Here is a 26,551-nt window from a genome sequence, read left to right as displayed (position 1 = left end):
CAACTGATGAAAACTGAACATGCAGTCTGAAAACGTGAAGCACAGATGGATATGATGTGAAACATGGGATTAGTGTATTGGCAATCTGGCATTTGAAAGATCAAACAATAAAAAACTAAAACTATTTCATACTTCAGTCAAGTCCTCAAAAGAAAGATGGAAAACGACTTCCCGCCGTCGGCACCATCGCCGAAGGATGCAAATGCAATACCAACTCCACTAAATCTCAAAGATGAGCAAGAGGAAAGAGGAGAGAAGCATAGCAAGAAAATTTGATGCATTCTCTATATATATACAAAGATCACACCAACCGAGCACAAAATCTTCCCCATTCCGCAGCAAAAGAGCAGCAAAGAGTTTATCAAGCCAGCGATGGAGCCTCCCGCCGGAGACGCTGCTCTGCCGCCGCCGCCGCCGTCGTCGTCGGTCATCTTCCTGGGCACCGGCTGCTCCGGCGCGCTCCCCGACACGCGGTGCCTCCTCAGGCCGTCCGCGCCGCCGTGCGCCGTCTGCTCCCTGGGCGTCTCGCTCCCACCGGAGCAAAACCCCAATTACAGGTGCGCTTGCAGTCAATATCCTGTGGCCTTCAAAATATATATCGACCAGCCTGATTCAGAGCATCTCCTAGTGCTACTGTAACCTGTCCTGCCCTTTAAGGCCCCGTTTGAATCAAAGAAAAACCATACGAATTCTAGAGGATTTTATCCTATAAGAAATAATTCTATAGAGTCCTTTGAAACAAAGGATTGTTTCCTATCAATTCCTTTGAAATTCCTATGGAATGAACCTTACTAGAGCAATTTTAGAGGAAAATAAGCATGACTCTCACCTCATGTTTTCCTCTTTATGTGTCAAGGTTCCAGCGTTTTTCCTGTGTGCTAATCAAACGACAGTTTGAAGACTTTCTTGTGTTTCAAAATCTCATAGGAATCCAATAAGTGTGGCATTCAATTCCTATGTTTTTCCTATTTCTCTGTTTTCTCAATCATGCGATTCAAAGGGGCTCTAAGCCTTTAACCCGTCTCTGTTTTAAGTGTCAATTTCTCATTGTTACGCTGTCCTACATAACTGAATGCAGTTATCTTTAGGAAATCTGTATCAATCCAGTAATGCTGTTGGTATGACTTCAAAGATTATTATTTTTTAGATAATGGGCAGCGCGCGGCCTCTGCATCATAAGGTGAATGCACACGGCCAAATGACTTCAAAGATGCTTTCAAACTAGTTACTGTATCAAGAAGGACGAAATAAAATTGCATTTTTTAGAGTCACCATGATGCTAAACAAAGCCTTAATGTGGGGGAGCTGAACGTTCTGTTCTCTTTCAGGTGTAACACCTCCCTCTTGATAGATTACTGCCAAGACGATGGAACCCACGAGTACATTATAATCGATGTCGGCAAGACCTTTAGAGAACAGGTTCTCCGGTGGTTTGTTCATCACAAGATTCCTTGGGTTAACTCGGTGAGATCTCCAGTACTGCACTGTCCATTTTTTTTCAGTTTATTTTCTTTTGGGTGAACTGGTACATAGAAATTGATCTATCATCGATGTGGATTTTCATCCCTTTAGGGAACATCTCCTCGTTGTTTGCATGCCACTTTAATAGTCATAAAAAAATTGACAAAAATTGACAACATAGACTAATATGAAATATATCACTTCACAAACATGCAAGTTAAATTCAACTTCTATAAGTTGCAACAAAAAGAACAAATTAAATTGAAAATAGTTATCGTACATTCACAGCTATATTTGTTATTTTTGTTACAGCTTGTAGAAGTTGATTTTAAACTTGCATGTTTATAGAGTGATATATTTCATATTAATCTATGTTGCCAAATTTTTTTAAAAAATTTTGATACCTATTTAGGTGGCATGCACGAAACGATAGGATATCCCCTCGAGTAATGAAATCACTTTCCGATCTATTATGGATGTGGATTTTCATCCCCTCGAGGGGACATCCCCTAATTTGGCGGAGTTTGGTAATCAACAGACGGCGTCCTTCTCTCTCCTCTTTCTCTTGCCTCCCACATCATAGAAATTCCTACATGGCATTCTCTCTTAGATGGTGAAGTCACACCATTGTTGATGCCCTAATAAGGTCATGTGCGGTGCAGATTATTCTCACTCATGAGCACGCGGATGCTGTCTTAGGTCTTGACGACGTTTGGATGGTTCAACCAAAGGGTTGCAGCAATGATTTCCGCCGAGTTCCGATTTTTCTTACCCAATTCACAATGGACAGGTCACTCTATCACAACTAGACATATAACAGATGTCATATTGGTTATCATTACCATGTATTACCTTGTAACATCGGCCACTATTTTTACAGTGTTGTAGCAAGGTTCCCCTACTTACTGAAAAATAAGCTAGAGGAAGGTGACGAAGTTTCCCAAGTCGCTCAACTCGATTGGAGGATAATTGAGGGTGATATTGACAAGCCATTTGTATCATCAGGGCTAGAGTTTGTGCCTTTGCCTGTGAGAGCCACTGTTGTTAATTTGAAGTGCTGCTTTGGTTTCTCCTTTTTCTCTTTGAAGTCGCTAACTTTGCTATTTTTGTTTTCAGGTCATGCATGGAGAGGGTAATATTTGTTTAGGCTTCCTATTTGGGAGGAAAGCAAAAATTGCATATTTATCTGACGTCTCAAGATTTCTACCTGAAACTGAGTATGGTATGATTTTTCTGCCAACAATAGTTTATCTTCAAATATATGCTTGACAGAAATGATATTTTATCGAACTAATGTTCAAAGTCATGGTTATTTCTGAGATCATTATGATATATATGAATGCTGAAAATCAAAATAATCTGCAGGTTGTTTGGATTATTGCTAAACCTGTTTCTCTTTTTTTTTACTGTACAATCTTGAGAATTGAAAAATAAAATCCTTTGGTTTGTCAATAGATTTTTTCTACTGGACAGCCATTTTAGATGTCGTTTTGCTGAAACAGGTCATTTCATATTTGGCTTCAATACTCTGCGAAATTGTGCCTGTTTGCAATAACACACTCCAATAATTACATACAGTAACATTTTTAACTGAATTGGAATGAGGGACTGAGCCTGTCACTGGTGGAGAAACCCTTTGTAGTCCCGGTTCGTAACCCCCCTTTAGTCCCGGTTTCCAAACCGGGAGTACCAATCCGGGACTAAAGATCGCTATCTTTAGTCCCGGGTGAAATAACCGGGAATAAAGATCGATCTTTAGTCCCGGTTGGTAACACCAACCGGGACTAAAGATGGCTCAGCCGGCCACGTGGCTGAGCCATCTTTAGTCCCGGTTGGTGTTACCAACCGGGACTAAAGATAGAGCTGACCTTTTTTTTTTTTTTGCATGCCCCTGTTGCTGCATGGTATATATATATATATATATATATATATATATATATATATATATATATATATATATATATATATATATATACATATATATATATATATGTATTTATACATATATATGTTATGCAAATGCATATGTATATAGATATATATATGAACAAAATATATTTACATTATAGAAAATGTGTACACATGCATATAGAAACATATGTAGTCATGTATTAATTACAATCCATTATATGTCCTAGCTAGCTACGATTTCGACGTAGTAGTACTCGCTGCTAGCTCAGAAGCTAAGGACCGGTGAATTGTGTTTCCGTCGTAGTAGAATTCACCCTTGGGATCAAGGATTTCTTCGTTGATGAATCCCATGAGTTGTTCTTGAACCGCCGCGATAAATTCCTTGTGTGTGGTCAGGTTATCCCTCATGCGAATAAACTATATGAATGTATGAAATTGATTAGTAATTAAACAAGAAATCGCTACGTAATGAAATTTTGAATTTATTTGTACGTACATCGAGCTCTCTTGTGGTGATGATTTGGTCTGCAAGGCAGTGGCAATACTCGCACACGTAATAGCCGCACAAGTTAGTTCCCTGCTTTTGCTTTGCGCACTACAAATAAATGACAAACAACGAGAGATCTAATTAATATACACTTGTATGTATTTGAATCGGAGAAATATAAATGTAGAGCATGTGTACTCACAGGAAATTTGAACTTCCGCCTAAGTCTTTCTCTCCATTTGCCGCGGACCAAATGACGGAACCGATACCAAGCCCTACATGGAGTTTAAAGCTATGATTCGTAGTAGCAATTAACATAACAAGATTTTCTTAATTAACAAAGGAACTTATGACGGTACCTGTCTATAAGTTCGAAAACCTTGTCAAACGTAGACTCTTTTTTATCCATTGAGTCATATACGTTGACGGTGCAGGCCTCCAGGTCGATGAGTAAAAGCACCCAGTGGAATCTGCAATGTGCGTGGGATGCATTACATATGAAACACTTAGCAAGTTCGTACGGGAATGAAATTTGGTATGTAGGAAGACAGTAAAATTAAACTAACTATGTGTTGTATGGCAACAGTATGAACGTCTTGTAATGCTGCGCCTTCAGGAGATGGACGAGATTGTCCTCTGTTTCTTGTGGATATTGGTCGAGCATTGCGACGTTTACTTTCCGAGGGTCGATGAATCCAGTATCGAAAACCCTCCGCCGTCGGGCCCTTTGAATCTCCATTCTACAACGATAAAAGGGAGTATATTATTTTCTATGGTCTACTTATATACAAGGACCTAATTAATTAAAGGAGACGTATAGTAAGAAATCTAACTGAACGATATACTTACAAAATCCAGCAACTCATAATAGAGACGTCGAGGGCGTCCAGCTGGTATAGTTCGTAGATTCCCCTGAAATTGATCCAGAGAATGTCATCTCCTTGTAAGAAGTCCGTGACCCTGATCCTCGCTCCGATCATCTCTCTACCGGTGGCGCTCATCTCCATGTACAGCTGATGGAACTTGTACATTTGTGTGGGTAGGGACTGCAGCAGCTCAGGCTTGACAAGCGGTTTACCGAGTTCGTACATGTATTTCACTTCTGCCTTTTCGATTGGTGCGACTCCTAGCAATTGATCCGTAGTTAGACCGGTGTCAGTAATAAATTGTTCTATCGTCATTTCTTTACCGGTCACCAACGGCTCGATCTCCTGGTTTGGTTGCTCTCCAAGCTGAGGGACTGGTTTGGACTTTCCAGAAGATGCTTTCTTCAACGTTCGCTCATAGTCCGATAGCTTGATGGCCTCCTTGACAGATGCAGACATACCCCTGAAGAAGTTCCTGACACTGGGGTCTATAGGAATCTTCTTTTCTGGACTTCGAGGCTTGAATTGTCTCTTGACTTCTGATGCAACGTAAGCGTCAAGCTCCTCTTGCGTGCAATCATACCCCGGGTCCTTGTTCTTGGCGGCGTCAACTTTCGCCTTCTTTGTTGCCCTTATGTGGGCAAGCGGTGGAGCTGGGGGGGCCCTTGACTTTGAAGGTGCCGGAAGAGGAGCTTGCGGGGGAGTAGGTGTAGGAGCACGAGGAGGAGTCGGTGCAGGATCCTGAGGAGTCGATGCTGGAGCCTGAGGTGGAGACGGTGCTGGCGGAGCATGAGGAGGAGACGGTGCAGGATCCTGAGGAGGAGATGGCGGAGCCGGAGGAGATGGTGCACGAGACGCCGCTTGTCGCCCAGGGAGGATGATGTACCGCCTGCGCCATAGAATAATGGCATGGCATGTGTCTCGTAGATGCGTCTCACCGTCTCCTCCAGGGTAATCCAGCTCGAGGTCCTCGTACGCGCCTTCGACCAACTCAACTTCGACCTTGGAGTATCCTGCTGGAATCGGCCTGCAGTGGTAAGTACCTGAAGGGTCCGTTGGGATGGCCATGCCCGATGCCACCTTCATGTTGTGAGAGATTATTTATTAGTAATCAACATATATAAGCAGCAACTAGCGGAATGGCTAAATCTTACCTTTATTGATAAGTTCTTCAAAGGAATATGCAGCTCACATGGTGTCCGCTGAGTGATGTCATCAACGGGACAGGTCGATTCGTCCTGTGTTTGCATGGCGTCCATGCTCTGTGATCCTACCTGCCCCGTTGAGGCGCAGCTGCTACGGTTTCCTGACGGGCTCACCATTGCAGGAGGAATGGTCGGCTGGGGATCATGGGACCGATGTGCGGCCATGCGTTCATCAACCTTCCTTGCCACCTCCTCTTGCATGTTGAGTTCGTAGCTCGATACCCGGAACTCTAGGTCTGCAATCTTCGCCTCGGTATCTCTCTTGCTCCTCATCCGACTCCTGTACGTGTGGATGTCCTCCTTGAAACCAATCTTCCAAGGAATCACCCCTTTCCCTCGAGTTCGTCCTGGATGCTCTGGAGTCTGCAGGGCGAGTGTCAGCTCGTCCCTATCTCTGTCTGGTCGGAACGTGCCCTGAGAGGAGGCTTCCACTGCATCTGTTAGTCGTCGCGCAGCCTCTTGTATCTGATAGCCGAAGACCAGTGAGCCATCAGCTGGGTTGAGCGTTCCACCGTGAGCATAGTACCAGAACTTCGATCGTTCCGGCCAATTGGCTGTTGCCGGTTCGATACCCCTCTCAATCAAGCTAGCCTCCATCTGCTCCCACTTCGGCATCGCGACGCTATAGCCTCCTGACCCCAAGTGGTGATGGTACTTCTTCTTGGCGGCATTTTCTTTGTTTCTTTCCATCATCGCCTTCCCTTGTTCACCTGTCTTATATGCAACGAACTCGTCCCAGTGATCCCTTAGCTTTGGGAATGTGTCGAAGTTCGGTGTCTGCCCCTTCAGTATATACTTCTGGTACAGATCTCCCTTGAAGCTCTGAAACTGTTCTGCCATTTTCTTCAGAGTCCACCTTTTCACTTTGTCCTCTGTACCCGCAGGAAGGGTGAATGTCTCGAGCATTGTGGTCCACAGCATCTCTTTCTCCGAATCTGGGACAAAGCTCTCACGATCTCCGCGTGCCCTTGTTCTTCGCCAGTACACCGTACTGACAGGCACGTTATCCCGCACAACCCAACCGCTGTGACGTACATAGTTCTTGGCGGCTTCGGCCGGGGCACTAGGACGTCCATCTTCTTCCACTTCCGTTATGATGTGCCGACCCTCAAGCTTCTTCGCTGCACCTCGTTGCCCGCGTGCCCTCTTCTGTCCAACGGAGGGTTGACTACCACTAGCCTCCTCCTCCTGGTTCCCCTCCACATCCCTTTCCACGTGCCCCTGCTGGTTCCCCTCCGCATCCCTCTCCACGTTCCCTTCCTCGTTCAAGTACTGGTTTGGATCCTCGTTCCCCTCTTCTTCATTCCAGTACTGGCTGCTTCCCTCCGCGATTGTATCGTACAATATCTGTTCCTCATCGCGGTCAGCCATCTGTTGATACAAGAAACATCTGCTAAGTCACGAGACATTTATGTTTTAACAATCTAAGTCATGTATGCTAAGTGTAAATGTCGTACATTAGAACCCTACACAACCTTACGTGCTAAGTCTAATTACAAATCGTGATATAAGCTAAGTCTAGGTGACGTATATTATACAACCCTAGCTAGTAAATAATTATATACTAAGTCTAATTACAAATAAAATAATCTTATATTAAAACTCAAATAATATTACATGCTAATACTAAAATAGTCATGTATATGCTAAGTGTTTCGTGCGTATATGCTAAGTCTAATTAAGACTACAATAGTCAATTGCTACTTGTCGCACCAATTCCGTAGTCAATAATTACATACCAAGTCTAATTACAAATAAAGTAATATTATATTAAAACTCAAATAATATTACATGCTAAGACTAAAATAGTAATGTATGCTAAGTGTTTCGTGCGTATATGCTAAGTATAATTAAGACTACAATAGTCAATTCCTAGGAGTCGCACCAATTCCGTAGTCAATAATGTCATACTAAGTCTAATTTGCAATAAAATAATCTTATATTAAAACTCAAATAATATTAGAACACTACACAATCTTATATGATAAGTCTAATTACAGGTCTAATAATCTTAATTAATTGCATTACAAATATAACAATCATTTATATTATTACGTCACTTGCCTGCTCCAATTCCTTCTAGGGCTAGCTCTTCCACTCAGGCTTGACGGACGACTCCGACAACACGTCTTTTCTGCAAGATAAAAAAATGTATTAGGATACATGTATGTATATATATATATATATATATTGCATTTCACGTTAACGTTCGTCCTCGTTCGTTCGCTCGTTCACGTTCCCTAGCTCGTTCACGTTCGTTCGATCGTTCTCGTTCTCGTTCGCGTTGTCGCGGCAACGTACGTTGACGTGTTCGTTCTCGCTCTCATTCGTTCGATCGTTCTCGTTCTCGTTCGTTAACGGCGGTGTGGCGGCATCGGGGCGGCGGTTGGCGCGGTGGCGTGGTGACGGCGGCGGCGGCGTGGCGTTGTGGGGCCGTGGCGGCGGCGGCGTGGCGTGGCGGCGGTGGCGTGGCGGCGGCGGCGTGGCGTGGCGGCGGCGGCATTGCGTGCGCGGCGGCGAAGGCGGCGGCGGCGTGGCGACGGCGGCGGCGGCGTGTCGTTGGCATGCGGCGGCGGCGTTGCGCGGCGTCGAAGGCGGCGGCGTCGAAGGCGACGGAGAGAGATCGAGATCGGAGAGATCGAGATGCATGAAGGGAGATGCGGCGGCTCTCACCCCAGAGATGCGGCGGCAGCGGAGGAGACGGAGGCGGCGGCGAGGACGACGAGCTCGAGACGACGGCGAGATACGGCGGCGTCGGCGCGGGGATTTGCCCTAGACAGTGGCGGCGAAGGAGAGAGGCCGAGAGAGATCGATCGGCCGAAAACGTTTAAGTGTTGGTGAAGAAGACGAGGGCGCACCGGGAATATATATACCCCTGGATCTTTACTCCCGGTTGTTCTCAACAACCGGGACTAAAGATATCTTTAGTCCCGGTTGTTGAGAACAACCGGGAGTAAAGAAAAAATCTTTACTCCCGGTTGTTGAGAACAACCGGGACTAAAGATATCTTGATATCTTTAGTCCCGGTTGTTGAGAACAACCGGGAGTAAAGAAAAGATCTTTAGTCCCGGTTGTTCTCAACAACCGGGAGTAAATATCTTTTCCCGCTATTTCGAAATTCTTTTTAAACCCGGTTAGGGTTAAGAACCGGGACTAAAGATTATAGCACTGCATATGATTTTCGCTTACATATGTGTTTATAAAATAGAAGTTAATGCATTAACATTATTTAAAGTACAAAGATTGATGACAATTACTTCGAAAAATTATTTTTGTCTGTAATAAATTAAGTGGATAAATCGTAATAAGCAAATATATGACTTATAATTAATAAAAATTCCAATATATATATATTCTTAGCATATATATGAATGATATTATTATATTGGTAAAAACTCTAATTAAGATATTAATGTACATACTGCATGATTTAAAATTAATAAAAATTGTAATCATCATATGTACTTAGCGTAGGAATTATATTAAATTAAATGCTAAAAACTCTAATTAACATATGTAAATGCCACATGCATGATTTAAACCTTTTAAAAATTCGAATAGTCATATATAAGTAGCATATGAAAGATAGTAAATTAAATTGTGAAAAACTCTAATATATGAATGATAGTTTTAAAAATATATTAAATTTAATACTTTTAAAAATTCTCCAGTCAATTATAATTAGCATATGAATGATAGTAAATTAAATGTTAAAAACTCTAATTAACATATGAAATTGCCACTTGCGTGATTTAAAACTTTTAAAAATCCTCTAGTCAATTATAATTAGCATATGAATGCTAGTAAATTAAATGTTAAAAACTCTAATTAACATACATATGAAATTGCCACCTGTGTGATTTAAAACTTTTAAAAATTGTAAGTATCACATATAACTAACATATACATGATTTAAACTTGTTGAAACCTCTAATAATCGTGCGTAATTAACATATGCCATACATCAATTGATTTATATGGATAATTAATACATCCAAAATAGTTTACATCGTGTACACAATAATTACGGCATTACATCGGCGGTGACGGTTGACCGCACGTACTTTCTCCTCACTATTGTTCCCTCCTTGTGATCGCTGCGTGAGTAAGGGGTGTCTTCATTTGATAGGAGGATGCTAGGGTCAATCGTCACCGTGAAAGGGGGTTGCCCATCCAACTGATCGTAATCCTCGTCAGTCTTGTCCTCAACTCCGACGATTTTTCTTTTGCCTGGGAGAACCACTTGACGCTTAGGCTCATCAGGCCCTCTGCCCTTCTTTCCTTTGCTAGACATGTCCTTCACGAAAAAGACTTGCGTTACATCATTGGCAAGGACAAAAGGTTCGTCCGAGTATCCAACCTTGTTAAGGTCAACAGTTGTCATCCCACTGTCATCAATCATTACGCCTCCACCAGTCAACCTAACCCATTGGCACCGGAACAGAGGAACCTTGAGAGGACCATAGTCAAGTTCCCATATGTCCTCGATGGCACCGTAATACGTGGCAGTTGTTCCATCGTGTCCCATGGCATCGACACGAACAGCGCTGTTTTGGTTCGTGCTCTTCATGTCTTGGGCTCTCGTGTAGAATGTGTACCCATTGATCTCATATCCCTGGAATGTCGCGATCGACCCAGACGGTCCCCTCGCCAGGAAGGCAAGTTGTTGGTTGATCGACTCGTTACCCATGAGATGTTGTCGTAGCCACGCGGGGAAAGTATCAATGTGATGCCGTGTAATCCATGCATCGGACTTACCGATGTTCCTGGCGCGAACTAGAGCCAAGTGCTCCTCGATGTAAGGAGCTACCAATGAAGAGTGTTGCAGAACAGTGAAATGGGCTTTACGGAATAAATTGTTGTCTACCGTCATTATTGCTTTCCTTCCGAGAGTTCCCTTTCCCCGTAGTCTCCCTTCATGGCGTGATTCAGGTACCCCGATTGGGCGAAGGTCTTCGATAAATTCTACGCAAAATTCGATGACCTCCTCTGTTCCATAACCCTTGGCGATGCTTGCCTCTGGACGAGCACGGTTACGAACATACTTCTTCAGAACGCCCATGTACCTCTCGAAAGGAAACATGTTGTGTAGGTACATAGGCCCGAGAATACGGATCTCTTTCACAAGGTGACAAAGCAGATGCGTCATTATATTGAAAAATGAAGGTGGAAATATCAACTCAAAACTGACGAGACATTGCACCACTTCATTCTGAAGGGCTTCTAATCTATCCGGATCGATGACCTTCTGCGAAATTGCGTTCATGAATGCACATAGCTTTGTTATTGTTGCCCGGACATTGTCTGGAAGGATACCCCTTATTACAACTGGTAGCAGTTGTGTCATCAACACGTGACAGTCATGAGACTTTAGGTTTGTGAACTTCTTCTCCTTCGTGCTTATTATTCGCTTGATATTCGTGGAGTATCCAGACGGTACCTTTATGCTCTCCAAGCATTCAAACATACTTTCCTTCTCTGCCTTGCTAAGAGTGTAGCTGGCTGGACTCAAGTAATGGCTTCCTTTCTCCTTTGGTTCCGGGTGAAGGTCGCCGCGTTGTTCCATATGCTTCAGATCATTACGTGCTTCCAGTGTATCTTTCGACTTTCCGTATACACCTAGGAAGCCAAGAAGGTTTACGCAAAGGTTCTTAGTGAGGTGCATCACGTCGATTGCGTGGCGTACGTCCAAGAATTCCCAATATGGTAACTCCCAAAATATAGAGTTCTTTTTCCACATCGCCGCGTGACCATCTTCGCTCTCTATATGCTGGCTTCCAGGCCCCTTTCCGAACACTACTTTAAGATCTTTAACCATAGCAAACACTGTTTTCCCGCTGCGATGTTTAGGCTTCGTACGGTGGTCGGCCTTATGTTCGAAGTGCTTGCCTTTCTTCCGTACCGGGTGGTTTGCTGCAAGGAATCGACGATGACCCATGTATACAACCTTCCTACAGTGCTTAAGATACGTACTTTCTGTTTCATCCATACAGTGAGTGCAAGCCTTGTACCCCTTGTTGGACTGTCCGGATAGGTTGCTAAGTGCAGGCCAATCGTTGATGGTTACGAACAGCAGCGCTCGTAGGTTAAACTCCTCCTGTTTGTCCTCGTCCCACACGGGGACACCTTCCTTCTTCCACAACTGTTTAAGATCTTCGACCAGTGGTCTTAGGTACACGTCGATGTCGTTACCAGGTTGCTTGGGGCCTTGAATAATAATCGGCATCATTATGTACTTCCTCTTCATGCATAGCCAGGGGGGGAGGTTGTAGATACACATCGTAACGGGCCAAGTGCTATGGCCGCTGCTCATCTCTCCAAAAGGATTCATGCCATCCGTACTCAAACCAAACCGTATGTTTCGTGCGTCCTTTCCAAATTCTTTAAATTTTCTGTCGATGTTTCGCCACTGCGAACCATCAGCGGGGTGTCTCAGCATCCCGTCCTGTTGACGCTCTTCAGCGTGCCATCGCAACATTCTAGCATTCCCCTTGTTCCTGAACAAACGCCTTAGCCGTGGTATTATAGGGAAATACCACATCACCTTAGCAGGAATTCTCTTCTTTGTTAGCTGCCCGTCAACTTCTCCTGGATCGTCCCGTCTAATCTTGTATCGTAGTGCTTTGCAAACAGGGCATGCTTCTAGGTTCTCATACTCCTCACCGCGATATAGGATACAATCGTTCGGACATGCGTGAATCTTATGAACTTCCAGTCCTAACGGGCAGACTATCTTCTTAGCCTCGTACGTTGTCTCGGGCAATTTGTTTCCCCCCGGAAGAATGTTCTTGACGAGTTTCAATAAATCGCCAAATGCCTTGTCACTAACCCCATTTTTTGCCTTCCATTGCAACAACTCCAGAGTGGTATCCAACTTTTTGTGCCCCTGCTCGCAACCTGGGTACAACGAAGTTCTGTGGTCCTCCAACATCTTGTCCAATTTATGGGCCTCCTTTTCACTTTCGCAGTCTTCCCTGGCGTCCTGCAACATCTGACCAAGATCATCCGCAACGTCGTTACCATCAGCAGCTATTTCCTCCTCGCCCGTTTGATTTCCTTCAAATCCAACATACTGAGCAAAGTCCGGAATATTGTCGTCTTCCACTTCATCTTCTTCCATTTCAACACCTTGCTCTCCGTGGGATGTCCAACAATTATAGCTTGGCATGAACCCCGACTCAAACAAGTGGAAATGAATAGTCCTGGATGCAGAATACTCCTTCTGATTCTTACACTTATTGCATGGACAACAAATAAAACCCCTTTGCCTGTTAGCTTCGGCCACTCTCAAAAAATAGTGCACGCCGTCAATAAACTCTTTGGACCGCCGGTCAGCGTACATCCATTGCCGATCCATCTACATGAGTCAAAAAAACCGCACACAAATAATTATTCTTACAATAATGACAGTCATACAATAATTATAAGATAGCTTTATTCATACAAAAATCATAAAATATTACACCAAATAATTCTTAAAAACTATTTGTAAAGTTTTAAACTAATTTTAATGTGTTTTACTTCTTTTAATTTTTATTTTAGTTTGTTTTCTATTATTTAATATTAACTTTCACTAGAGTTTTCCTTCTCAACTATTTTATAAAACCTTGTTTAGCAAATGAACTAAATTTCTATATATTCTTTCTTCCCCACACACATTTTCTCTCTCATCAACTTACAACTAAATTTTGGAGACAAAAAAGTGTGCAAAACATAGGTGCAAATGTAGTATGACAAAAAAAAACATTGGAGGATGAAGTTGCAAACCTTTTAGGCACCTCCGATTTATATGTAATCACCAAAATAAATTCAATAGAAATTTTGGCATGACCTCCCCTCTTTTTTGAAGAAATTTTGAAGCTTGCTCGGGCAGCTGGAGGAGGAAGAAGACATATATATAGGGGTGGGACTTTAGTCCCGGTTGGTAGCACCAACCGGGGCTAAAGATCACCGGGATCATTAGTCCCGGTTGGTATTACCAACCGGGACTAAAGTTAAGATCTTTAGTCTCGGTTGGTAGCACCAACCGGGGCTAAAGATCACCGGGATCTTTAGTCCCGGTTGGTATTACCAACCGGGACTAAAGTTATACCAACCGGGACTAAAGATCCCGGGGGGGCCTGACAGGTCCTGACAGCATTCGAACCGGGACTAAAGATGATCTTTAGTCCCGGTTGGTAACACAAACCGGGACTAAAGATCAAATATGCCCGTTACCCTTTTTAACCGGGACTAAAGATCATCTTTAGCCCCGGTTTTTATTGCATCCGGGACTATTGTGGAAATCGGCCGACCGACGAAAGATGGTTTCTCCACCAGTGTGTTGTGGCCTCGCCTAGCAGCCAAGCTACTCTGCTAGTTGCTCAAGCTCGCTTGTAGTCTGAGTCTGTTCTTTTTCTCTGTCTTGTGGACCCTATATATTGACAGGGCTAAAATATATTTTTTTTTCTCACCTATCCTTTGAGCAAAGGAGCTCTGTGGAGTATCTAAGCTGATTAATGATTTCATGGTATGTTTTAGCAAATGATGATATTTAACAATGTCCTGTAGAAAAATTCCCTCGAATCTTTTGAGGAATTTAGTAATATCTCTTTCAATATTTTTCTCAAGACTAAGAGTCTTAGTAACTAGCATTAACATGGCTTAAAATCATGAATAATATGTAGATATTTTTTTTAGTTGAGTTCTCTTTTGAATCCTATTTGGTTGCTCCATTTGTACTACTCCCTCCGTTTCACAACATAAGTCATTCTAGCATCTCTCATATTCATATTGATGTTAACGAATCTAGATAAATATATGTCTAGATTCGTTAACATCAATATGAATGTGAGAAATGTTAGAATGACTTACATTGTGAAACGGAGGAAGTAGAACACAGCTGATGTCATCTTTTCTGCAGCCATTTCAAAGTCTGGTGCTGGACAACTTGATCTTCTTATACTAGAAACAAACACTTTGCATGGGAAGGTAAGTTTGTGCCACATGATTATCATTTGAAACGGTATTTTTAATATCCTTCACACGACATCTGCTGATAATCTCATACACACTTCACCCTCTGTAAACAGGGAAATGCTCGCAGTACCCATCTTCATTTGAGTGAGGTTAAATTTAAGATCTTTTAAATGCTTGCTGATTTGTTTTTGCAGTAACAATAAAGAATTTGATGATATGCAATCTGTCTAGTAAACTCTACCTGAACTGGATAACTCAAACAGTGCAATATTAGCCTAGTAAACTCTACCAGAACTGTATCCATACCTGTCAAGATGGAGCATCAACCAAATATTTTCTCCCAACATTTTACATATTTTTCAGACTCTTGATGCTGTGAAGAGGATAAGCCCTAAGAGAGCTCTGTTGATTGGAATGAGACATGAGTTCGAACATTACAGAGAAAATCAGAATCTGGCAGAATGGTCAAGCAGGTATGCATGGACGCATGGTTCCTGAAACATTTATATCTGCACACTTTTATTGTCTGAAAGAACTGTCTAACTTGTAAAATTGGGTGATCATAGAGAGGGAATACCTGTACAACTAGCTCACGACGGCCTCCGCGTGTTTATCGACCTGTGATTTGGTAGGCATCATACTGCACATTTCAAATATGAGCAACATTGCTTTCCCAAATATAGTTGAAACAGTTTCAGTGATGTCATAATAGACTATTGCAAGAGTACTGAATCCTTATTATCGTCATTGCTTATTTGTAAAAGAAACAAGGTCTCATGTGGGAAAGAATTTGGTGATTACGCTTTTTGTAGAGAATTTACCTGTTCTCATTTGGTGGTATATAGTAAATACAGAATTAGTGAGATCGAAGAATGAATAATCTTGGTTTCTTGGGATTATGAAACCTCGTTGTGATTGATAATATATTTTCTACTTCTATATATACTCGGTAAAGAATATGATATGTATATGTCTCTTTCTCTCTTCGAAAATGTGAATTAATGTTGCATTCACCTAGACTTTTGAGCTACTAGTAAATAATCAATGTGAATAATTCAACCATCCTATTATAAAAATGGAAGAAAGAGTGATGGATATGCAACAGGTTCTTATTGGCCCCTGATCAACGAGAAGAACGTCATTCATGTGGTATTTTTATGTTGACCCTTTTACTGATGCAATTGTTTGACTACTTCATCTCAATCATTGCATGAGCTCACCTGACCATATTCCATACACATGGATTCTAGATTTTCATTTTGTCAGTGAAGGAATTACTATATCCAAACCATGTTTCCTAATTCCTATATGCATATGCATGGGTACTATTCATATTTATGAAACTAACAAGATAAGGAACCTACTTTCAATAAATCAGATTATTCGTGAAAAAAATCAACCAGATCATTCCAAAGGAAGTGGAATTGCAGATGGATCATGATATTATTGTATTAATTAATAATCCAACATTAATTTGAGGTAAAACAAAATCACAGAATAGAACTACAAAACTATCTCATCGTTTAGTCAAGTATTCGATAGTTAGTTAAGAGCAAGTTTAATAGTATAGCCAACTGCTGGCTCCAAATCATATATAGTCAATTTAATAGTCAATTTATATAATAGTTACCTATGAACAAATACTACATAATTAATATCTGGTCCCACATATCATACACACATGTATTTTGGAGTCTGCGCTGCAGCTGGCTACAAATATGTAGCCCGCTGCTCTTCTCTCCTATGTTATCTCCCTGAAATGTGTTTATAGCTGGCTATAGTCTACTATTTTACCTGCTCTAAGCAACACACTGTTCTGATGATAACAACATGGATGACATGTTGTTTTCTCTTGAAGTCACAAATAAATCTTGAAGAACATATCATAGTCTGAACTGTACTTTTGTACCAGTTCTTGCAACATTATCCGAGGAAGGTTAGTTCCTAGCCATTTCTTCTCCGAATATACATTTTCTTACTGAACAGCTTTTCTCTTGAACACGCTAGGTGACTCAATCAACTTAATGCTTCTTTTGTGAGAAATCAAGTCTTTAAAAACTAAGGTAGTGTTTGAATCTTCTGAAGATGAAGATAAAGATTAAGTGTGTCATGTAAACGAGGTGGTAATAACATGTGATTAATTGAATTTTAATTATTGTAAACTTGAAAAATAAATTAATCCGATATTTTAGAACAACTTCCATATAAAAAGTTTTCGCATGAAACGTACCGTTTAGCAGTTTAAAAAGTGTGTCACTTTTATCCAAAAGCTTATCCAACTTTTGTTGGAGATTTGAAGCAGTACTAAAAGATATAAACATTTTTTTCAGTTCCGTTGTTTTGCTTATGTTTATCCGTACAACTTATTAATTAAAAATCAATAATTTATGGGTAAAACTTCAATGTATCTTTAGCGATCTAAAAGCAAATGCCGTAAAATAAATTACGATAAAAAAAACCATAAAATAAATTTAAAAAATTAAGTTTAAAAATTTAAATTTTAGCTTCTAACCATAAGCTAGCGTAAGTGAAACAACTACTCCCTCCGTCCCAAAATAAAGCAACCTAGGATGGGATGAGTCATCCCAGATAGGACTACGAATCTGGAGGCATATCCAGATTCGTAGTCCTGTATGGGTCTCATCCCATTCTAGGTTACAATATTTTGGGACGGAGGGAGTACTTCTAATCATGCAAAATGTCGTTTTCATTATCCACAGTAACGATCTCTAAAATATGACTTCAATGGCCGTGTTATATTTGTAATACCTAGTAAAATTATTAATTTGTGGGATTGCTTTCGATGAGAGATGTACTCAATGATTTTTTATGTCCATATATATCACGTTGATTTGGTTCTGCTTCCTCTCTTCTTTAGGGTACCGAGTAAGATTTTTTTCCTACTGATCTTACATGTGTATACGTTTCGCTGACGTGGATAACACCTGTTGGGTCTGATCATATCCTTTATGGAATTCTTTCTATAAAGATATATAGTCACAAGCTCAACATACGTAAAGCCATAAGATAAGCCGTTAGATCTCTCCTATACAGCCATGCTTGATATTGGCCATTCATATTGCGTGCAATTTTTTCCTTATTAATTACCATAAATATAAAAAAACCATTAACTTATTCAGTACCCACTAATATAGTTATTGCGGATTATTCGTACTTATTTATCTTAAAAACATTTCATCATGTTTGTTACTTACTACCTCCATATTTTAATGTATGACGCCGTTGCCTTTTTGTCCAACGTTTGACCATTCGTCTTATTAAAAAAATTTATGTAGCTATCATTTATTTCATTGTGACTTGATTCGTCATCAAATGTTCTTTAAGCATGACATAAGTATTTTCATATTTGCACAAAAATTTTGAATAAAACGAATGGTCAAACATTGGTCAAAAAATCAACGACGTCATACATTAAAATATGGAGGGAGTACAAGTTTACAGAAACACGCGGGATTTCACCTAGTATGTGAGTAATGAGTGGTCAATGAGATTTCGTACCATGTCAACTATAACCACCGTGTGGAAGTGAGACTATTAGAATGTTATTTGTCAATTTTGGAAAGTCCATTCCCAATCGTATGGATATGATTTTGTTACAACACATGAGCATGTTAATTACTAGTTTTTAATATATCAATAGGGCATTCTAATAAGCATGGATAAAAGTAAGAACTACCCCCCTCACTTCAATACCGCCGAACTCTTACAACCAGACGAATTACCCCCCCCCCCCCCTCTTCCCCAAAACATTATTTTGGGTTGTTTTGGGCTAGGTTGACTGACGTGGCATTTTCAATGTGGCAAAAAATATTTTAAAAATAATGGGCCCACTTGTCAGTGCTCCATATATTCTCACCTCTTCTCTTCTACCTCCATCCACCTCGATCTCTCTATCTACCCTTGAACCGAGCAGGGAGGAGGAGGAGGGGCGGCAGCGGAAATTGGTCCCCCGGGTCGCTTGAGGCGAAGCGTGGCCAGCTGGAGAAGCCTAGGGCGGTGGTGGTGCGTGGTTGGCCGAAGAATAATCCTAGGACAACGGCAGCGGCGGTAGTCTAAGATCCAAGGAGAGGGCACCGGTACAACGCCCTCGTCGGCGCACAGCTCTGTGAACTACACGAGCTCCGCGACGGCCTCCCCACGCCACAGCACCCTCTCGAGCCCGGCTGGCCGCGTCGATGACGACCAGCGGCACCCCAAGGTCGGGGAAGGAGAAGCCCCTGGCCTTCTCCTTTCAGCGAGGTGACATCCCTCAGCTCCTAGCCTGCTCCTGACATCATCTGCTAACTCAGCGCTGGAGTGGGAACCCAGCAACAGCGTCGGCCTCCTCCAATGCGTCCGCTCCGAGGTGGCGGTACGGGAACCCAGGAGATGATCTCCTCGCCCGCGGCTGGTGCTCCTGCCGTTGACACCAAAAGAGGGACTCGAGGAGGCATGTGGTGACAACATCGGCAGCGACCTCAGACCCAAAGGAGAGGCGAGGCGATGCCGGCGTGGGAGGAGGCCGAGCCGCACGCCGGCATGGGAGGAAACGGAGCTCTGGTCGACGTCCTCCATGAGCTCACGCACTGCACCTTCCTCCCCAACCTGTTGGCCCTTGCCGCCGGCGCTTTCTCCGCTCACCGAGAGAGGAAAAGAAGGGGGAGAGGAAAAAAAAAGCAACGCCAACAAGTGGGGCCACCGGTTTTTATTTGTTTTTCTGACTGTATTGCCACGTGGACTGTATCGAGTTAAGGGAGTAATTCGTTGGGTTTTAGGAGTTTGGGGGTGTTGAATGTCCGGTATTGCAGTTAGGGCCTAGAGGGGGGGGATCGTACTACAGCAATAGTTTGGGGGTGTAGCTGATGACCCGGTATAATTAATGCTCCCACTTCCACGCTTGAAAAGTTACTACAATCTGTTGCCAGCCTAACCATATTACTGGGATTACTCCCAATCTCAAGAACTGAAGTCTTAACCACAGAGAATTTGATATACGGTTAGATATATACTCTCACCCTGATCAAGTGATCATTGCACGGCGTATCCGGCAACCACACCATGCATCAAGAAGCACAGTTTCGATTCCTTCTCCTACTCCTCTTCCTTTCGACGGCAACGTCGTCCGCCGACGCCGCCGTCTCGTCGACGTCCGGGCGCGCCATGTCGCTGCCCGGCTGCCCCGACAAGTGCGGCGACGTCTCCATCCCCTACCCGTTCGGCATCGGCGACCGCTGCGCCGCCGCCGGCCTGAGCCGCTTCTTCAACCTCACCTGCGACGGCTCGCGGTCGCCGCCGGTGCCCATGCTGGGTGACCCCGGCGCCCAGGCGGACGTCATCGACTTCTCGCCGGAGCGCGGCGAGCTGCGGCTCTACGCCGGCCTCAGCTACGCCTGCTACGCGTCGTCGGCCACCTCCCCGTCCACCAACGCCACGTTCGCCTTCTCCCTCGTGGGCACCCCGTTCCGCGTCTCGCCGTCGCGCAACCGGCTCACGGTGGTCGGGTGCAGCGCGCTGGGCCTGGTGGTCGGCACCGCCAGCGGCGGCGGCGGCGACGACGACGACCTGTACGCCACGGGCTGCTTCACCTACTGCGCCGAGCTGAACGCCGCGGGCGCCGACGGCGCGCCGTGCGCCGGGGCGGGGTGCTGCCAGGTGCCCATCTCGCCGGACATCCCCTACCTCGGCGCGGCGTTCCGCACCGGCAACTGGACGAACACCGCGTGGCGGTTCAACCCGTGCTTCTACGCCATGGTCGCCGAGGACGGGTGGTACAGCTTCCGGCGGCGCGACCTCGTCGGCGTCCTCGCGTACTACAACGAGACCGTGGACGCCGGCCGTGGCGTCCCCGTCGTCATCGACTGGGCCGTCAGGGACGGGTGGTGCCCGGCGACGGCGGAGGAGAGGGCGCGGCGGAAGTACGCGTGCGTGAGCGGTAACAGCTACTGCGTCAACTCGAGCAACGGCATGGGGTACACCTGCAACTGCTCCCGAGGCTACGAGGGCAACCCCTATCTAGCCGGCGGTTGCCAAGGTATGTGTAAATGTGTAATGGCCAAAATAAAATTATGAATATACTCCCTCCGCATTTTAATGTATAACGCCGTTAAATTTTTAAACAATGTTTGATTATTCGTTTTATTTAATTTTTTTCTATAAATATAAAAATATTTATGTCATGCTTAAAAAATATTTGATGATAAATCAAGTCACAATAAAATAAATAATAATTACATAATTTTTTTTAAAAAACTAATGGTCAAATATTGATAAAAAATCAACGACGTCATACATTAAAATAACTTTTTTTCTTTAGTATTTAACTATGGTTTGTTCAATTTTGAACCAATCAACATCATCTAAATAAAACTTTTTTTATTTTGTATAATAGTAGGAAGTTATAAATTAACTATAAAATTTAAATTTGAAAAAGTATGAATATGAATTAACTATAAAATTAAGTTCATCTTGTCAGCTGCAGCAAAAAAAATACAATTTATAATTTTATAGTTAATCTTCATGTTTTCCATGGTGTTTATTTTTAAGCATTGGCTTTACCTCGCTAAGAAGTCTTTCGTTTTCCACAGCTTACTAGCCTTGAACAAACGATGAGACTAGTTGTCTAAAACCAGTGTAATTTATGGGCCCATTACCATAATACTAAACTAACACTAGTGGACATAAATTTGTGTTTGATGGACCTAACACTTAATTTAAACCTATTAATTTCTGATCCAACCATATGAAAAATAGATGATGCCCCGCGCTTTGCTGCGAGATATATGTTATATATTAAAGAAATAATAAAATGATTTGGATTGAAACATTATAAAAATGATTTGAGAATGATGATTTAGCATGTGTCTATTTAGTTTTAAAATAAAATAAATTGTAGATATAATTACTATATGCTTGCATGTTGAGTTTTGTGTGTTTAATGGGTTGATGTGACATACTTATATATTGGTTTTAGGAGTGCTAATAAATACTATACTTGCATGTTGAGCTTTAAGTATTTAGTGGACATTAGCTTTATATAAAAAAGATAAGTGTGGCCACTGGTCACATTTGACAAATAGAGGGCCCAATATAAATCAAGTGCTAATTAACTATATCTGATTGTATTTAGACATAAACGAGTGCGTTCTACGGGAGCAAGACCCCAAGTACGAGGAGATGTACCCGTGCAGGCATGGCATCTGCATTAACACACCAGGTAGCTACCGCTGCAAATGCAAGGCTGGAACAAAAAGGGATGGCACGAATTTTGGGTGCCAACAAGTGCTTCCCATGGATTGGTCATAGGTAAGAATCATGTGAGAAAAGTAATTTTAATAAGAGTAAATTTCGGAATGAAACAACTATTTACAAATCTATCGTGTAAAACTATATATATTTAAGCCATAATATCGTAGATGCAGTATTTATTACTACAAAACTATATAACTAGGCTATAGTATCACATTAATTATTTCCTCTGTTCTAAAATATAAATATTTTTTATTAAAATTTATATCACAAAATAAGCATTTCCGAGACAGTGATTGCAACGCGTGTAAATTAATCTATACATTTTCAGCTAATGAGATTGTTGAAAAGGGAATCTAAGTAATTAAAAATTTAATATCGATCGGTAGCAAATCATTTACCTCACTAAATTTCTCTATTGGGAACAAATCTATGTGTGGATTTCAGTCCTACTGGTGACTACTAGTGGAGTACTGGAGTGCCCAAAGAAAAAAAAAACCCTACTGGTGACCAGAGTCATATACACACACATCTTGGCTAATCACTCCAAAGAAGACTTTCTTTAAAAGTTATTCAGATTAATTTATACTTCCTCCATTCCTAAATATTTAACGTCGTTGACTTTTTTAAATATGTTTGACCGTTCATCTTATTAAAAAAATTAAGTAATTATTAATACTTTTCTTATCATTGTTAAATATACTTTTATGTATATATATATATATATATATTTCACAAAAGTTTTTGAATAAGACAAACGGTCAAGTATGTTTAAAAAAGTCAACGGCGTTAAATATTTAAGTACAGAGGGATTATCTCATCTGTGACAAAACTCTTTTGTTTCATAGGCCTGAGTGCCTGTGCTATACTGGCAATGGCTCTGTCATGCTTGCTAGTCATTCAACTTCAGAGAAGGAAACACATACAGGAGAAACAGCAATACTTCAAGCAAAATGGAGGCCTCAGGCTGTTCGACGAAATGGTGTCGAGGCAGGTCGACACGGTGCGCGTCCTCACCGAAGACGAGCTCAAGAAAGCCACCAACAACTTCAGCGACGATCAGGTCATCGGTTGCGGCGGCCACGGCACGGTGTACCGGGGCACGCTCGACGATCTCCGGGAGGTCGCCATCAAGAGGTCCAAGGCGGCGGTCGACGGCCGCGGCGGCGGCGGCTGCGAGGATGAGTTCGTCAACGAGATCATCGTGCTCTCGCAGATCAACCACCGCCACGTCGTGCGGCTGCTCGGCTGCTGCCTGGAGGTGCACGTCCCGATGCTGGTGTACGAGTTCGTCCCCAATGGCACCCTGTTCGACCTCCTCCAAGGCGGGACGGCGGCGCGGCGCCGGCCGGTGTCGCTGGGCCTCCGGCTGAAGATCGCGGCGCAGTCCGCGGAGGCGCTGGCGTACCTGCACTCGTCGGCGTCGCGCGCGATCCTCCACGGCGACGTCAAGTCCCTTAACATCCTGCTCGACGGTGCGCTCGACGCCAAGGTCGCCGACTTCGGCGCGTCGGTGCTGAGGTCCGCCATGGGCGAGGGCGAGTCGTTCATCGAGTACGTTCAGGGCACCCTGGGCTACCTCGACCCGGAGAGCTTCGTCAGCCGCCACCTCACCGACAAGAGCGACGTGTACAGCTTCGGCGTCGTCCTCGCGGAGCTCGCCACCCGGAGGAAGGCGGTGTACGACGACGACGACGCCTCCTGCTCCGGCCACGGGGGCCAGAAGCGGTCTCTGTCCACCGCGTTCCTCGCCGCGCTCAGGCACGGCGAGCTCTGGAGCGTGCTGGACCGCGAGCTCGTGAGGCGCCCCGATGACGACGGCGACGGCGACGACAAGGCGGCGGTGGACGTGGTCCGTGAGCTCGCGGAGCTCGCGGCGCGGTGCCTGGGCCCGAGCGGGGACGAGAGGCCGGCGATGAAGGAGGTGGCGGAGCGGCTGCAGGTGCTGAGGCGGCGAGCCGAGATGCGGGCGGTGGCCGGAGCTGGAAGGGACAGCAACGGTGGCGAGGTGGATCGCAGCTGGATCATGTGTGGAGGAGGAGGAGGAGCAGTGGGGCGCGGCCATTTGGACACGAACACGACGGCTTCTTACCAGAGCACGGAGACTGACAAGATGCCGCTGACGCTGAGTGTGAACGACCTTGCACGCTGAGACTTCGGGAGACGTACGTCTTCTCTCAAGTAAAATTGTGTATTGGAAACTATGAAAAGGATTATAGGATGGTGCTTCTATAAGCTCATTTATTAGGAACAGTATATACATAACAATGCTCTAAATTGGCTACTATCAAGCTGTATGGTCGATGGAAACTCTTTTAATCACCCGATTTAATTTAATTTAATCACCCAGTGGATGCTTGATCACTCGTTTTCGTTTATTACATGTTAATTAAATGGTTATAAATATTTTTTTGGAAAATTGATAATACAGCTTAATATATAATAATATCTTTTACCAACATATAAATTCGAATTCCACTACTACAAATAATAAAAATGGCAAATTTAACAGTAGTTAGTGTTTAATTTGTTGCTTTCTCTGCAACTTGCCAAGTCGATTTTTTTGACTAGTATAGTATATATATTAAACTATGGGTTGACTTTTGAGGTCACGATTACGGTATTTGCATGGCATGGGGATCGTCGGTACCAGGGTATATGCGAGATTGAGGTAAAAAGAGACAGAGGCAAGAATTTTATATAGATTCGGGCCCCTTATCTGACAGGTTCGGATTTTTCACTCTCTTGGTCCCAAAATATAACAACTTTTAGCTCTCAAGATTTGTCCCAAAATATAACAACTTCTTCTCCAACAACATTCCTTTCCCAACCAATCACAACTCTCTGCCATTCACCTTTTCCACCTACCACCACTACTTAATCAATCACAACCCTCCACGGCTCCACCATTCACTTCTACCTATTTTCTAAATAACCATATTCAACTTTAAAAATGCTTATATTCTGGAACGAAGGGAGTAACATCTAACAACATGAGTGGAAGCTACTCCGGCCAATTTGAAAAAGCTAGCGGTAAACCAGTTCTCTTATAAAATCACAATCAGGGTGTGTTTAGTTTCACGTCAAAATTGGAAGTTTGAAGAAATTGGAACAATGTGACGGAAAAGTTGCTTTTAGATTCTAACTTTTTTCTTCAAACTTCCAAACTTTTCCGTCACATCAAACTTTCCTACACACACAAACTTTTAACTTTTCCATCAAATCGTGGTGTGTTTAGTTCATGCTAAAATTGAAAGTTTTGTTGAAATTAGAACGATGTGACGGAAAAGTTGAAAGTTTGTGTGTGTAGGAAAGTTTTAATGTGATAGAAAAGTTGAAAGTTTGAAGAAAAAAATTGGAACTAAATACGGCCCCAGTTTTTTCAAACTTTTAATTTTAACGTAGAACTAAACACATCCTAAACATGGCCTCAGTCGTCTGTAAAGGTAAAGACATGATGGGATAGATCCTCGGTATTTACAGTTGATAGCAGCTGCCACTCCGGATAATGATAACCAGTGCAGCCTTTTTTTAGTTGATGGAACAAAGCTGTGAGCTTATCATTGTTCGACACTACTAGGGGCTCAAGTCATGCCACTAGTAGAAGCCAATAACTCCATAATAAATGAAATGTGTTAGAAAATATTAGCAATTTTACCAGTTATTAGTTTAATCTAAAAAAGTAAGTGGTGTAGTGTTGTTCTTGTCGTCTGCCCGCAATTGTGGTGCCAGAAGCATAAGCAATTGTGGTGTTGTTCTTGTTCGTATGCCATCTTGTTAATTAGTATCTTCAGAGTTAACGTCAACCTTATTCATGTAATCCGTACGTAGTTGTAGTAGTCGATCACACAAATCATTGCCCAGTGGCGTAATACATATAGTCTAAGTAATCGATTACGTAAACTGATTTCTAGTAATATACTCCGTACTTTAGTGATGGATTACTCCAATATTAAATTGTTGAAGTAGTCGATTATATAGCAGTCGCGCAATACGTTCCCAAATACCTAATTCATCTTCTCCCAAGTCCTATCAGTGCAATTAATATTAGGAAGGAGGTGGTTCTGAAGACATGCTCTCCAATCGGTCGTGGACGTAAACGCTGAGATAGGAAATTAAACCAAAGCAATGGAAGTGGACAGAGGCAAAGCTAGAACAAAATGAAGGATTGTGCCACTTACTTAATTTACTCTGCTTTAGATCGAGTTTAAGCTAATGCGGGTTTCTAAGTTTGTATTAAGGGGTGTATACATGGTAAAAATAGTTAAGATATAGCTAAAAAATTTTCTTGACCGGGTTTCTAGGCACCCCCTAATATACTCTAGCTCCGCCCCTGAAAGTGGATCATGTGATTCTGTGCTCTCCAAATATTTATCTCACGATCTCAATGACACTAGTAGGACGCCTGTGCTAACGCT

At 42.9% G+C, this 26,551-nt stretch overlaps 3 protein-coding genes across 3 annotated transcripts; 2 read left to right on the top strand and 1 right to left on the bottom strand.

The window, feature by feature from the left end:
• Positions 1-59: 59 nt before the first annotated feature.
• On the top strand, positions 60-15,865 carry LOC4333551 (putative hydrolase C777.06c). Its single transcript, XM_015773245.3, has 9 exons — positions 60-557; positions 1,329-1,464; positions 2,124-2,251; positions 2,342-2,489; positions 2,578-2,683; positions 14,833-14,900; positions 15,002-15,037; positions 15,252-15,361; positions 15,455-15,865. Exons 1-9 carry the CDS (start codon positions 373-375, stop codon positions 15,510-15,512), a joined length of 975 nt encoding a protein of 324 aa, XP_015628731.1. The 5' UTR covers positions 60-372; the 3' UTR covers positions 15,513-15,865.
• LOC136355899 (uncharacterized) lies at positions 9,976-13,272 on the bottom strand (the record flags this gene model as incomplete). Its single annotated transcript, XM_066309107.1, has 4 exons — positions 12,240-13,272; positions 11,599-12,137; positions 10,685-11,457; positions 9,976-10,576 (listed from the first exon to the last, which is right to left on the bottom strand). Coding segments are annotated over exons 1-4 (2,946 nt in total), but the record flags the coding sequence as incomplete, so codon positions are not given.
• A 4,069-nt stretch (positions 15,866-19,934) lies between the features above and the next one.
• LOC107276437 (wall-associated receptor kinase 2) lies at positions 19,935-24,489 on the top strand. The gene is made up of 3 exons (XM_026023786.2): positions 19,935-20,919; positions 22,015-22,166; positions 22,936-24,489. The coding sequence occupies exons 1-3, from the start codon at positions 19,947-19,949 to the stop codon at positions 24,283-24,285; spliced, it is 2,475 nt and encodes an 824-aa protein (XP_025879571.1). The 5' UTR covers positions 19,935-19,946; the 3' UTR covers positions 24,286-24,489.
• The last annotated feature ends 2,062 nt before the right edge of the window (positions 24,490-26,551 follow it).

Source organism: Oryza sativa, chromosome 3, assembly GCF_034140825.1.
Source record: "Oryza sativa Japonica Group chromosome 3, ASM3414082v1".
Lineage (NCBI taxonomy): Eukaryota > Viridiplantae > Streptophyta > Magnoliopsida > Poales > Poaceae > Oryza > Oryza sativa.
This window is presented reverse-complemented; position numbering and strand designations above follow the sequence as displayed.